At 32.7% G+C, this 14,661-nt stretch overlaps 1 protein-coding gene across 1 annotated transcript; it reads right to left on the bottom strand.

Annotated features, from left to right (window-relative positions):
* Window positions 1-7,496, bottom strand: LOC132274163 (probable pectin methyltransferase QUA2). The gene is made up of 9 exons (XM_059775356.1): window positions 6,879-7,496; window positions 5,490-6,195; window positions 5,269-5,401; window positions 4,249-4,489; window positions 2,234-2,459; window positions 1,930-2,105; window positions 1,514-1,817; window positions 1,073-1,217; window positions 1-544 (listed from the first exon to the last, which is right to left on the bottom strand). Exons 2-9 carry the CDS (start codon window positions 6,185-6,187, stop codon window positions 386-388), a joined length of 2,082 nt encoding a protein of 693 aa, XP_059631339.1. The 5' UTR covers window positions 6,188-6,195; window positions 6,879-7,496; the 3' UTR covers window positions 1-385.
* Window positions 7,497-14,661: the final 7,165 nt, after the last annotated feature.

The raw sequence follows: 14,661 nt of genomic DNA, 5'->3' as shown, positions 1-14,661 counted from the left end.
GAACAGGAAAGGAGAGAAAAATGAATAAACAAAGAATTACCACATAAATACACTTATTGGTGTAATTTTCTTCAGTGTCTAATTGATTGTGTTGATGTAAGGTTATAATGAGACATCAGAAGCAAAATGTAATATAATCCTATCTTTTATCACTCACCCTGCAACCTCAATTGTAATTACATGGCCTTATGTATGCCTTACGGCTCCATAAGAGTGGTGGTCGGCTCCACGTCGAACCAATCTGCTCTCTGCACTTTTCTTTCTATTCAAAACTTTTGATTCCCCCATCCATTGGTGGAAGTCTGTGCTGATTAGTTTTAGATCCACAAAACGAAGATAAATATTAATGATCTACACTGCTGGGCTCCCTTACACGGGACATAAATTAGTTTGCTTGTCTTTTGAGGAAAGGCTTTTGGCAAATGAGGAGTCTCTCATCGCTGTTACTCTCGATCTCTACGACTCGTGCATCCCATTTCAATTGTGTAGTCAGAGCTCTTGCTGATTCGATGAGAGAAGCAGAGTCGCGGAATATCACCCACCCCTGCACAAATCTCAAATGGATTAGCAAATCTAACACATGGCAGTGACAGAGAAAAACAGAGCTAGAACACGCCTGACAGTTCTATAAAATAACATATTGCTACGATCTAGTTTCACACACAAGTCATGTGTAATAGCAATTCAGACAAGCCTTGGTACTGCATGAAAGTATTAGAGGAGTAAATAAAACAATAGCAATTGTCAATGAGAAGATAATGAAATGGGAAGTTTCATAGCAGTTGTTACACAACAGCAGCACACTGCACCCAAGTTCTTGTGAAAGGTGTTAATTGCCACTATCTATATAGGTTATAGACAACTTTGTGGATATATATCACATATTATTTTTGTAAGTAAATGCCTTGCATCATGTAGAATTTATCAACATTCTAGGTCATGGTGTTCTTTTTGGCAAATTGATTCCGCATACTTTTGGCCCACAATCAACCACTAATTCCACCCTTTCCATAGAATGAACAAAAGGGATCAATAGAGAATGAATTAGAAATAAAATGACCGATTAAGGTACCTCTGGACGAAGTAATCGATCTATCTCAGAAAATAGATCCATCATAGTGCAGCTGCGGCTACGCTGCTGAGCAGTTTCAAGCGACATTAATCCTTGAGCATGCACCATATCATAAGTTCTAGGGTAGGTTGGAAATGCTTCACACCTAAATTCAAATAACACATCAATCACGCCGTAGAAAGAAAGGATACAAAACTTTTTTCCAATCAACATAGATATGAAGTTTGGGGGCTTTGTAATAAAAAATAGTAATGAATATAAATATAGAGGCAAAATTGATGCAGAAGCAAATTAGTGACTTGGACATTTTGTGAAATAGTTTGAGGCTTCAACAGTGATAGAGTTCAACTATCTGATGTTTTATTATTAAGAATGTCAATGCAAAACCAATATTCACCAGCAATACAAAATGAGTTTTGCTAAAGAGATAGTAGAAATTACCAGTCATGCAATACTCCAACAAATCCTCTATCAAGGATTAAGGGAAGGTAGTTGGGCGCACTTGTAGGCACCACATTCATGACCCATACAGATTTCCTAGCTTCCAATAAAGCATTATTGAAACCACCAAAATTAGCATTCATGTCTAGAACATTTCTGACCATGTTAAAAGGTGGAGAAGGATCCTCATCACCAGGTCTCTTTGGATGATCTGAAAATATCAGTGGTGAGAGAAGAGACCAATAATTATGAACTTCTGCGTTCCAGTTATGTTCATCCCCAGCAAAACTTTCTGAATGCAAACCTGATAAAACAAAAGAGTTGATAGTCAATGCAAACATAACACACAATTGTTTTTCTATCAAAATGTTGTTGTTCACTGCACAAAATACTGCAGAGATGACCATAAACATTACCATAAATTGCTAGTTCACTTGAGTTCAATTTAGCCCTAGAAGGCCAAGTTGCCCTTTCTTCAATAGGAATCCATCGACTGCTTTGAGTACCTCCTATGCAGGTTTGGAGTGGTCGATAATATGGAGATTCAACATCATGGTCGTTGCTGCAAATGGAAGGACCGGAACCAGGTTTCCTAAAAAAAAAGATGTAATTTTTACCACAAATTAGGATTACCTATGGTCAAATGACCGTCCTTCCATATTATACATATACTTCAAAACTAAATGAAAAGTAAGGAACTAATCATGGGGGTCTCCTCACCTAGAAACATAACAATTCCTTGAACTAGTCTTTTTCCACACAACGGTTTCATCTTGTTGCGACAACATATGCCAGCAGAGATTTTCCGCTAAATTGTGCACAAAATTCCATCTTTTATGATTCTCTTTGTTGCGAAGGGATCCTTGAGCATTGGTAAGTGGTGAAGTCCAAACAAAGTATCCACCAGGTTTCAAGATTCGGTCAACTTCAATCAAAAGAGTACCATCTGCACCGCATAAGAAAAAGCAAAATTGTTATAAACATTCTAAATTCAACAACCGATACAACTTGATGCTAAGAAACCAGCTAAATATTCTATAGTTAACAAAACTAAAGTATTTGTGCATCACATCAACCTGTTCTTTCGTGGTAAAATTTAAACAAGAGATGAAGCATGATTTTTGCAAAAGGTATTTGCAAGGAGGAGTGCTGCCTTTAGAGGCCCCAAAAGTAATACATAAAATTCTTGAAACTTTAAAAGATGTCTAGACTCCAGTGTATCAGACTCTTCTGTAAAATTGGCCAAACAAAACTCCAAATTTTACTTTCCAGAAACTTTACTTTATTATACCAATAAGTAATCAACAGGTTCTTCAACTTTTCCCTTATGAAATCACAAGTTGCATAGGTATTGATAGCTTCCAAGATGAACCTAAATAAAATAAGTATGGACAAAGCTTATGCTCGATGGACTACTATGTTTATGCCGCACACATGTGCAATATATTACCACTGACTACATCAAATATTAATGGATCTGAAATCCAGATACCCTTTACAACAAATAGATAGTGTCTCATGTAATGCCTTAGAAGATTATATATATTTAAAATAAAAATAATAATAAAATAATAATAAAAAAAAAAAAAAAGAGGAGAACATAAGTTCTTGGTTACCTTCTTCAGCTGGCCTTTTCACAATGAGCAAAAAAAATCATACTAGTCCAACCATCCATTCAGTATCCATAGCAAAACTCAAGAAAAGTAGAAACTCTGCGACATCACTATTCTAAATAGAAACCTAAGATAGTCTACTCAACTCAGTGAAACCTCAAGTCCAAACTACGGAAGATTGGTTTTATGGATTACCTTTAAAGATAGACAGGGTGTGCTGAATCTTTTAACTTTTTGACATTACAGAAGAAAACATGAGAACCATAGTGAATGATATCCAATGTTGAAAAATGAAGAAACAAACTTATTCCTTTTCTATATGAAAGTGCAGGAAGATATTCACCAAATGGTGACTGGTTTTAGATCTTAGTTTACAAGTTAGACGCAGCCAGGTATTATAATAAGGAGTTACATCAGTTTCGATCATTCCAACGAGAACTTTCTATCCTCTCCACAACAAAATATTCACTAATTTTTCCCTTCAATTTTGGCATTTAATCTTCACCATAACATAGAGAAAGTTGTCCTTCGGATATGTACTTGTAAAAACAGTTACTCCAATTTGTTTTTTGACACCAACATTTTTACCTCCAAGAAGGAGCTTTGCTATCCCACATCACAAGTACATAACATACAGCACAAACATTTTTATCCCACAATCAGACCCACAATCAGCCAGGTACTGTTCTCTCATTTTTCCACAAACAGAAGCATGATCCATACAAACATATCCATAAAGAAAATCATATAGCCTCCCATTCTCCCATTATTCACAAACATAGACATAGTAATCTTCAAAGATGCTGGACACGTGAACAATAAAAGGAAATATTGCTTTTGGTCTACATCTTATGTCTATTTCAGCAGTTTGACCAGCTTCAAATATTAATGGAGCTACAGTTACACTTTACTTGGATTTTTTTATTGTACTCAAAATCTGCAAGCACAATAGACATAGCCCTCTTGCTGTTACTTGTCTTCACTACTATCTTCTCCAAAGTAGATACTTAACACACAAAATCACGAAAACAAAGCAATAAATGATCATTAACATATATGTATCTGCCATGTATGAGTATCCTACAGGAAGTATTGATTTTGCAAATAGATTATGCAAAATACCTTTCTGATCCCAGTCAATGCCACATCGTGCACAGTGCAACATATCAAAGGAAAGAGATGGATATGGCAACTGCTTGGAAGTAAAAGAACCAATCATTGCAGGAAGACCTCTTTCAAGAGTTAGTTGAACTTGACTGCCTGTAGCTTCATAATTTGCAATACACATAGTTAACAGTTGTTTTGAAAAGAGATGAGCTCCAAAGCTACCAAAACCACATCCTATATCCAAGATGGTTCTAACCTGAAAATTTTAAAAATAAATAAATAAATCCAGTTATTTTGTTTATCTGTGAGTCTCGTTTTCTTTTTCTTTTTCTGTATCAGAAGAATATACTAAAGAAAAAATAAATAAATGAACAAATGCTTCTATGATTGCCCAAACAAATAGTTGTCAATCATTGCAGACATGATAGGTATAAATTATTGACCATTAGTTGCAAAATTACTTGACATCTGGATTGAGGAGTCTCATGTATTCAATCATGCACACTTCTTTACAAAAAAGCAAGTAGACGTCCAAATCAGATCTTTTCAAAACTTAGTCCAAGTTCAATGTGCCAGAAAATCCTTTTTACATAAATCATTATTTATAATTAGAAATAAACAGAAAAAGTACATAAAGCCCAAACATAAGACATGCAGATAGAAAGAAAATATACAATCATTGCATTACGCCAATTTATGCAACTAAATATTTACAAAGTATTTGCAATACACATCAATTTATACTCTCTAACTTTCAGTTCTGTGGTAATTAGTGACAATAGACTAATCATATGTTCACTCAACTGCAACTTGCAAAGTCATATGTTCAGGCTGAGGTGACAATTTGATAGATTTGCTAAGAAGTTTCGATATACTTTGATTCAAAACTTCAAATTTGCAAAAAACATATAACGCTGAACTGTAATATACGCCAACCATCAAGATTAAGCACCATGAAGAATGAAAGTGCAGCAACAAAACAAATGCATATATATTAAACTCACTGATTATAACAAGCAACCAGTATCCACTTACTCCAGCTTGTATAAAATTAGATTCATTTCGAAGCCCAATCATTTCTGCAATTTGATGAGAGTAGTCTTCAACCCCATCAAACATGAGAGATGCAGAACGGAAGGAGATCTGCTCTTCCTCCAACATCATCATCCTACAACCCAATTGAACGGAATAAGAAATAAAATTCAGGATCTGAGACAAGAGTTTCTCAATAAAAGAAACCAGCACACTCCACTCACCTCTTGGTCAAGCTTCCAGAGGAAAGTACTTCCTGTGCGGTAATTTTAACATTTGCAACCCAAATGACATCTCTTCCAGTGGGCCACTTAAGAGGAATTTTGTAATTGACAGGTGGAAGAACCAAGCAGTTTTGCCTTGACCCACGCCCACAATGGCGGTCATACTCCTTACCTTCAGGAAAATCCAAAGCAAGATTCTCCGAAACAGTGAAGCAGGGAACATAATTTTCAGACTCGGGTGAACAGAAGTCCAACTCTTTAAGTTTTGCAGAACCTTTAGAGATCTCTAAGATTGTTTTTGTGTCAAATACAAGTTGGTCTTGAATATTCTTGTCATGATGTATGTGATCACTTGATGAATTCGTGACTGAGATTGTCCACCAAAAGGATCCAATAAAAGCAAGAATCACAATTACAACTAAACCGAACTTGAGAAAAAGCAAAGTTAATTTGTGCCGACTTCTCAAGGTTCCCGTACTAAATGATGAATTGGATGCTGAAACATTCTCACTAATACCATTAGAGGATGAATTAATAGGAAATCCAAATGATATGGATGTGTGATCAGAAGATGACCGATTTCTATCAGTATCTTCCATTTCTGTTATGTCTTTCATCTGAGAGTTATTCAAGAAATCATGGCCGTTCCCTGACAATCGCCCTCCACCAGATACACCTCGATAGAGTGGCCTCGACATTTTCCAACCTGGAAACCAAACAAACATATTGAAGAAAGAAAGAGAAACCAGAAAAGATATCTCTTTTAATGAGCTAAAACATGAAAAGAATTAAAATGGCGGTCTCTTAAGACTCAAACAAAAACCAAAAAGAACAAAAAAAAATTGAAGAAGAAACAGAGAAACCTAGAAAAGGTCTTCAACAAAATGAGCTAAATCATGAAAGAAAATGAGTGTCTAAGGACAAGATCTGTTCCCAATTTTTCCTACTAGATCCATGATCCCAAAAGCGATGTAGCATATTTTGATTTAGAACAACCATATAAGTACTTGTAAGATCAAAACCGAAAAGCAAATACAGCGTGAAGAATTGAGCAAAGATAAATGAATAGATACATTGGATATAGAGATGACAACATTTTTATACCATGAATGATTTCTTTAATCTCCAGAGAGAATACAAGTCAAGTTCAGTTCAAATGAAATTTACAATTAAAGTACCTCAAACTAAAAAAGAAATTAAACAAGATCCACAATATAAATGCCAAAAAATATGGTTGAGTCAATTGAATTATATGTAGCAAACATATAAAAATCATATTTTGAGTAACAATTCCTTCTTTTGTTTGGGTTTATAACAATTCCAACAAAAAAGACATACAACAATAAAATTAAAAAAATTAAAAAAAAGTAGTTGCGGAAGAAAACATACCTGAAATTTACAAAGAGTGAGCACTATCCAAAACTCAGACAATCATGATCCAATTATCGTGAGTTGTTACCCAAAAACACTTACTTCATCCTCACAATCCCTTTCTCTCACTAGCTCTAGAGAGAGAGTGAGGGGTTTTCTACATCCATCCAATCACAACAGAGCTGAAAGACTATCCTTATATCGTTATATATCACCAGTAGAGTTCAATCTCAAGTGTAATTCTAAGTTTATATATAGAAACCAATCACAATCCCAATCCACTAGTCACTAAAAAAATTCTAGTGAGAGAGTGTTTAGGGAGAGAAAATGAAGTTCCCCGGAAGAGACTCATACAAAACCAGAGCTCGGCTGATAATGACTCTCTCTCTCTATAGAGTAGAATACCAATCAATGTATATACAAACCGATATGTACGTAATTACCTATAACGAGATAAACTCTTCACACGAGCATTAGCCCAGAAGATAAACCCTAAGTCTCTGGTAAATCTCAAAATCTTGATTCCCCCACTCTGAAACGTAAATTGAAGTTTACACTTCTACCTATATACATATATATGTATATCGATATGGATGATATATATATAATCGACAGTGAAGTTTATCTCTCTATATTCTCTCAATAGGATTAGCTTTTGGAATCACTCCCTCCAATCTTAGACAGATTTTCAACGGTAATTACTCAATATAATCATTTTATTACCTTTTGCCCTTTTGGGTAAATTACTAAACTCGTGACATTAATCATTTAAAAAAAAACAATTAATTTTTTATTTTATTTTTTCAGATTATTAAGTACGAGAAGTATATAAATTGCTAGATCACAACTACTTTTAAATTAAAATGAATAAATAAGTAAAAAGAAAATGATAGTGTGTGAGGGCCACCATAACAAATTGTGAATCTCCTACGTACCATTGATGGATTAAGGATTTGCTGATGGATTGCAGTCGTCACACGTGATGAAAGTTGGGTAATGATCAAGTACATTTTAGAGGCAATGCTCCACATTTTTGCTTTGCCAATCATGAAAAGACACGTTGAGTTATAAGCTTGATGCATCGATCTCATTCGAGTTGTAGGTACTGTACATGTACAGTCAAGTGTTGTGCATGTATAACTCAAATGATCCAGTGGATTGCCATAGGAATATTAATATGAATGAATTTCATGATTCATATAAATTTAAATTGACCAAACTTGACTAATCTAAGAAAAAAATCCGTCAACTAATTTCTTGGAATTTAATAGTTCATAAATTACAAAAAAGTCCAATAGATTTAAGGATTTCTTTTAATTGACTCTATATATATATATATATATATATATATATATATAACGTTTAATTGACTATTTCCTCTACTACATGATCAAGAGAAGAAAATGATAGTCTTTAAGGGATAGTGATTAGCAATTTTACATGTTGAAAAAGTATGTTATATTATGTATTACTAAAAAGTGAACATTTTATTTTCTAACAATATAACATCTAATTCAGACAAGTACAAATGAGATGATGTGAGTTTTATCAGTAACATCTTGAAAGTTGGACGATTCCGAAAGCGATGGTATATATTTATATGTACTTGATAAAGTATGTTATGTATAAATTTTTAAAATTTATAATTTTTTTTTTAATTGTATCAATAATAAAAAGTAACGATGGAAAGGAAACAAAGATAAATGACCATCAAGGTTTAGCTTAAGGTGCTGGATATCTCTTTTTTCCATGCAATATTTGAATTCCAAAAAAAAAAAAAAAAAAAAGTATGTCATTTAAGAAAAAGAAAGTTGGGGGTAAAAACAACCCTTAATTTTTTATATAATGCATATAACATTTATGTATAAGGGAATGCATATATATCTACAATCTACTTTGGAAAAATATTGCACTTAAATTACCATTTATTATAATATAATTATTAAACTGAATATGTGCTGCTCATATGATCAAGAGTTATCACTTAATTGATAAACTGAATTTGTTAAAGACAATATAAAAATATTTTTTTCCTGTACATTTTGATTTTGTTTTGAATTTTTTGACATGTCAGCTTAACTAATTTTATTTTGATTCATCTTCCTTTTTTTTTTTCTTTTTTCTTTTTATAATTGAATTTTACTGCTCCAACAAATAGGTGTCACAAGTCAGTTTTTAACCATTTGTTTTGTGAGCGGTAAAAGGTAGGGTCCATGTAGTCAAGTGTCGGTGGTGCCTTCAGCTGACACGTTGCTTATTTATGGATCACAGTTCAGGTGCGCATCACACAGTATCAGTGCTCTTCAATTCTTTGGCTTTTTGGACCATATATATATATATATATAAATAGCACTTAACTCTCAATTTTTTATTTTAAAGAAAAATAATAAAAGTTCCAATTATTATTGTTATTTATTTTTTTATTTATTTATTTTTTGTTGATAAGAAACACAATTACACTCCTCCACTTTTTACCCGCATCAAGGCACAAATCCCTCATTAATGTGAAGGTTATAATTTTTATCAATTTTTAAATTGAACGGATGCTTTAAGAGACAAATTGAAATATCATAACAATTATACTATCTTAAAATAAGAAAAAATATCACTAAATCACAGATAACTACAAAATCATAGTTATGATTATCACTTTTTATGAGTCCACCATATAATAAGAGGAAAGGTTTTAGAGACCTTTACGTGATTATTTGGAGTTGGTGTTATGCCATTGGGTAACCAATAATACATGTTATGAGGAAAGGTTTTAGAGACCTTTACGTGATTATTTGGAGTTGGTGTTATGCCATTGAGTAACCAATAATACATGTTTTGAAGCACTGTCGACAAAATTTTCTTGAATGACTCAAACTCTCAATCTTTTATTTAAGAAGAGGATAACGAACTATAAACAACAAAAATGCTCAATATATAATAATTATATTAATATGTTCAAGTAGTTATTTTTTTTTTTCTTTGACCAGTAATACACCCTTCAAATGCCACACTTGAGAGAAGAGGAGGCGTGGCCAAGTAAGCATTTTTCTATAAACCTAAAAATTCATTCCTTAAAATTAAATTTTCATTCACATCTCCATCTCTACTTTAAAATTGAATTTGAACTTTTTAAGTACTGATTACAAATTAAGAATTATTTTAATATTTTTTTGAATTTCAAGTGTTCAATAATAAATAAAGTATGTATTTACTCTCTAAGAGGAAAATGATGTTAGAATCAAATGTTTTTAATTGTTAGAAAATAAAAAAGTAATCATGTTACTCATAACGTGCAAAATGACCCACATTTTGACTTTTGTTCCCACCATGACCCCCAATAACGGTACAATAAACATGATCCACTTATAAGCAATTGACCTACCTTTTTTCACTTCATTAATTCATGAAACGACTGCAACCAAGTAACTACTAATTTCATGAATGCTTTTCGCCGTACCAGATCTTCTATCACATATATATATATATACAAATACAATCTTCAAATTCATTTTGTTTGATGTGCAGGGTCAACGTTAAAAGTAACAAAATGATGTTTCTATGGTGGGGTTGCTTCGATGTTAAACAAATCAAATGCACTCAAAATCTGCCTAATATTTTTTCACACTATTAAAGTTTTGAATTTTTTTACTACCAGGGATATTTATGTAATTTGGCAAAACAAATATATAATTTATAAGATAAATTTAACTTACTTCTCCTAAAGTTTGTTATTATTCATTTCATAATCTCACTTAATTTATTTTTTCCACATGAAATATTTGCTGTCATTTCAAGTATTGGAAGGGCAAAATTAAATTTTTAATCATTGACAAGAGAGGTAAGAGATATTTATGTAATTTGGCAAAATAAATACAGTATATAATTTATAGGGTAAATTTCACTTACTTCTCTTGAAGTTTGTGATTATCCCACGTAAATTTCTTTACATTTCATAACCACACTTAACTTTTTTATATTATGTTATTTTACCATTTTGCACATGAAATATTTACTGTCATTTCAAGCATTGGGAGGGCAAAATTAACTTTTTAGATAATGGAACGTAGAGAGAAATTTACGTGCAATATTGACAACCCTTAGAAGATTTAAAGTTTTTGGTGCATGGAGTTTATGCAAAGGAAGCTAATTTAACTATAGTCTCATGTTATAATATAGCATATTGCACTGTTCTTGATAAAAGGTGATTTTAACTATTTAATTCTAGGTTTAGCTGGAAATTAAATTCCTACATACATTTTTATATGCAAGTCAATTGTGATCATACTCTAAGTGAATCTTGGCCTTCTTAGTTTGAGTGGACGATGACAATATGATTATATAATTTAAGAGGTAGTAATCTTAAATTAAAAAATGTATATGCGTGCTAGTAGATAAAGTCAACGTTTAGCAAATCGTAAGTGGATCTTGACCCTCTTAGTTTGACTCCATAGCGACATATTTTTTTAGTGCACTAAACTTCTTATTAAGAACTTTAATAATTTATTGAAAGAGAATGATTTAGAAAATGGATTTTTTTGGTGTTGGGTAAAAACGATGTTGTACCGTATTTAATATTGTTGGTCCGTGCAAAATATTGTGGAAGATATCATTGACCTTTTAAGGCAATTTTGAGTGGTAAGCTTAATTATGTGTTCCTAGGAACTTTAATTTTAAAACATAATAACATGTGTGCGTGTATCCACAGTCCACAAGGTCAGCTTGAATTCATATATCATACAAAGTATGTGGGCAAGGGTAGTAAAATTTGACACGATACGTTAATACGATTCGAACACGATACGAAATAAGTGGGTTTGAATTTGACTTAATCGTGTTCATGTCGTAATGGTGTCAACCTGAATTGACACGGTAATTAAACGTGTCGTGTTCGTATTTGACCTACCAATCCGTTTATAACCCGTTTAACTAAATGTGTCAGATAAACGTGTCGTGTTCGTATTAAAAATGATCCGTTTAGCTAAGCGTGTTAAATAAACATGTCGTGTTCGTTTCAGAAATGACTTAAACGTGTCTTATTGTGTCATTTTGTGTCGTATCAAGTCTTGATCCGTTTATCAAACGGGTTGCGCGTGTCGTGTCATGTTATTCGTGTAATAATCGTGACAAGGTTTCTTGACACGAATTATAATCTTGTCTTATTCGTGTCGACCCATATAACAGAATACTCATGCTCTGACATGATATGAACATGACCCACCAACACGAATTGACACCCTTGTGTGTGTATATAAATTATTGTATGTGTAAACATATTAAAAGGGGGTTAATGGCGAAATTTGAAAAAATAAAAAATAAAAAACCCTAGGTTAGTGAAGTGGGTTTGAAAGTTGACCATTAGATTTAATCTTATTAGTAAGAGATCAAGACTCTTTATTCACACACACAGACAGACAGAATAAAAAAAGTTTTAAAGGATAGTTTTGTTTTAAAGAAAGTTATGATTTTCATGTTCCTTAAAAATAAAAAAGGAATATTAAAACAGCTAAAAAAAGAGTTAGTGATATATATATATATATATATTGTTTGAATACAAAGAAAGACTATACATACACACACACACATATATATATATTAAAATATTTTAAATTAAAAGTAATGGTAGTCAAAAGTGAAGGCGGAGGAGATACAAATAATCCGTACGTTTATTCATGTTGTCTCATACATATCATCTCATGTATAATGCTTTTGATCATTTGATGTTGAGAGGCACTATCATCCTTTTAGTTAAGATTTTACTTACAAGGATTTCATTGATCAAGAATCAAATACCTTCAAGAAGATAAACTAAAAAGATCACACCATCCCATTATTGTCTAATTTTATTGGTCCAATGAGCTTAGATGGTTGTAGTTAATCCTGTCATTATCAAAAGGCCAAAAAATAAATAAATAAATAAATAAATAAATAAAAATAACTAACTGTTATGATTCCTTATGGGTTTTAAATAGTCTCTAATATTTAATTTTGAAACAATTAAATAAGGACATGAATGTTGAAAAAACTAAAATATTCCTATATAACTTAATAAAAAAATAAGTAAAATATTAATTAAATATGAAATGATCAAATTGTCCCTTTTTATATATAATATAGGGTTGTTAGCAAAAAAAACCCTTATGGTATGTGTTACAAGAGAATATTTGTCTCACATCGGATGGGAAAGTGATTGGGTATAAATGGGTGAATATACATCACTACCCAACAGCTTGAGTTTTTAGGTAAATAAACAAGCACCCACCCGTTACCGTTGGTATCAGAGTCAAACCCAATCTTTGATCTGGTGTCACACCAAGTACTCGGCCTGGAAAGTGTCAGGGCGAGCCACCCCAGGTAGGCACGGTGGCCCAACCGCAACGAGCGCGTTGCGAGTTCGGATGGGGGAGAATGTTACAAGGGGATATTTGTCCCACATCGGATCCGGATAAAAGAGTGATTTGATATAAATGGATAGGTATACAATACTATCCAACAACTTGAGTTTTTTAGTAAATGGGTGGAGGAGAATGTTACAATGGGGATATTTGTTCCACATCGGATCCGATCCGAATAAGAGAGTGATTGGATATAAATGGGTAGGTATGCAGTACTACCCAACAATTTGAGTTTTTGGTAAATGGGGAGAATGTTACAATGGGGATATTTGTTCCAAAATCATAAGTTTTTAGTAAATGGGGAGAATGTTACAATGGGGATATTTGTCCCAAAATCATAATATTACTGAATGTTAAACTTAACGGACTTATATACACAACATAAACCCTTATTTGCTCATTTTTTTCAAACTTAACAGATTTATATACATAATATAAACCATAAAAATATTATTTGCCCAACATGTAAATATTAAACGTGTTTTTTTTTATTTTATTTTATCCTTATTGGTACGTTCAGTTAATAAAAATTCACTATAAAATAAAATGAGTCCTACCATCTAAAAAAAAAAATACTCAAAACTGATTTCACAAATTGATTTGTTAAAAATTATGACATAATATGCCCGACTCACTGTATGCCACTAGTGGTCCTGTGTTTGGTTGAGATTTTAACTTTAGGAGTCGCATAACATACGTCCTCAAAAGAGAAAGTCGTGACCTTTACATGTGTAGGCTAGCAAAGCTACACCTTTGGTTCAAAGTAGACATAACACCTAATACGTAATGGAATAGCCAAATCAAAGTGCTAATCGAATCCATCTTTACAAAAATTTATTCTATTTTCTCTTCCCTTTTCATTTCCAGATAGTGAGATGAGACTTGATGTCAACATGACCAAATCAGAACCTTCAAAAGTGCTCTCAACGCGCTTCAATTTTGCTATCATCATTTTCGTTTATTAATTGTTGTATGTATACATGTGTGTGTTTAAATTATCTGACGTGCATACCAGTTGGGCTATTGCCGTGTCACCTTAAATTCTCTGTGTATTGCACTAGCTAGGGCCCGGAGATCAACCACCCTCTTTTGATAGTGCATTCTGGGTAATGTCAGTTATCTCATAATAATTGATCATGCCAATTCAATTACATTAAATGTGTACACATATACAATATTTACTAGTTCTTTATTTATTATTTATTTTTTCAACTCTCGGGTGAGCCATTCAAGTTTGCCGGTGCACTCTAGAAGAGGTAGGGTTTGGCTGAAACAGACTCATATACATTTTTTTTGTCCACACCCGGACTCGAATCCTTTCCCTCCTCTTTAAGAATGGTGAGCCCTTTAGTCTTTAGAGAAGTGTTATTGTTGTTCTGTATAGGTTATGGTTGGATAAATACATTTAAAAAAAA

This window comes from Cornus florida, unplaced genomic scaffold (genome assembly GCF_030987335.1).
Source record: "Cornus florida cultivar Cherokee Brave unplaced genomic scaffold, ASM3098733v1 CherokeeBrave_3.0.0_Hap2_Chr09, whole genome shotgun sequence".
Lineage (NCBI taxonomy): Eukaryota > Viridiplantae > Streptophyta > Magnoliopsida > Cornales > Cornaceae > Cornus > Cornus florida.
The sequence above is the reverse complement of the archived record's forward strand: the minus strand, read 5'-3'. Positions and strand labels throughout refer to the sequence as shown.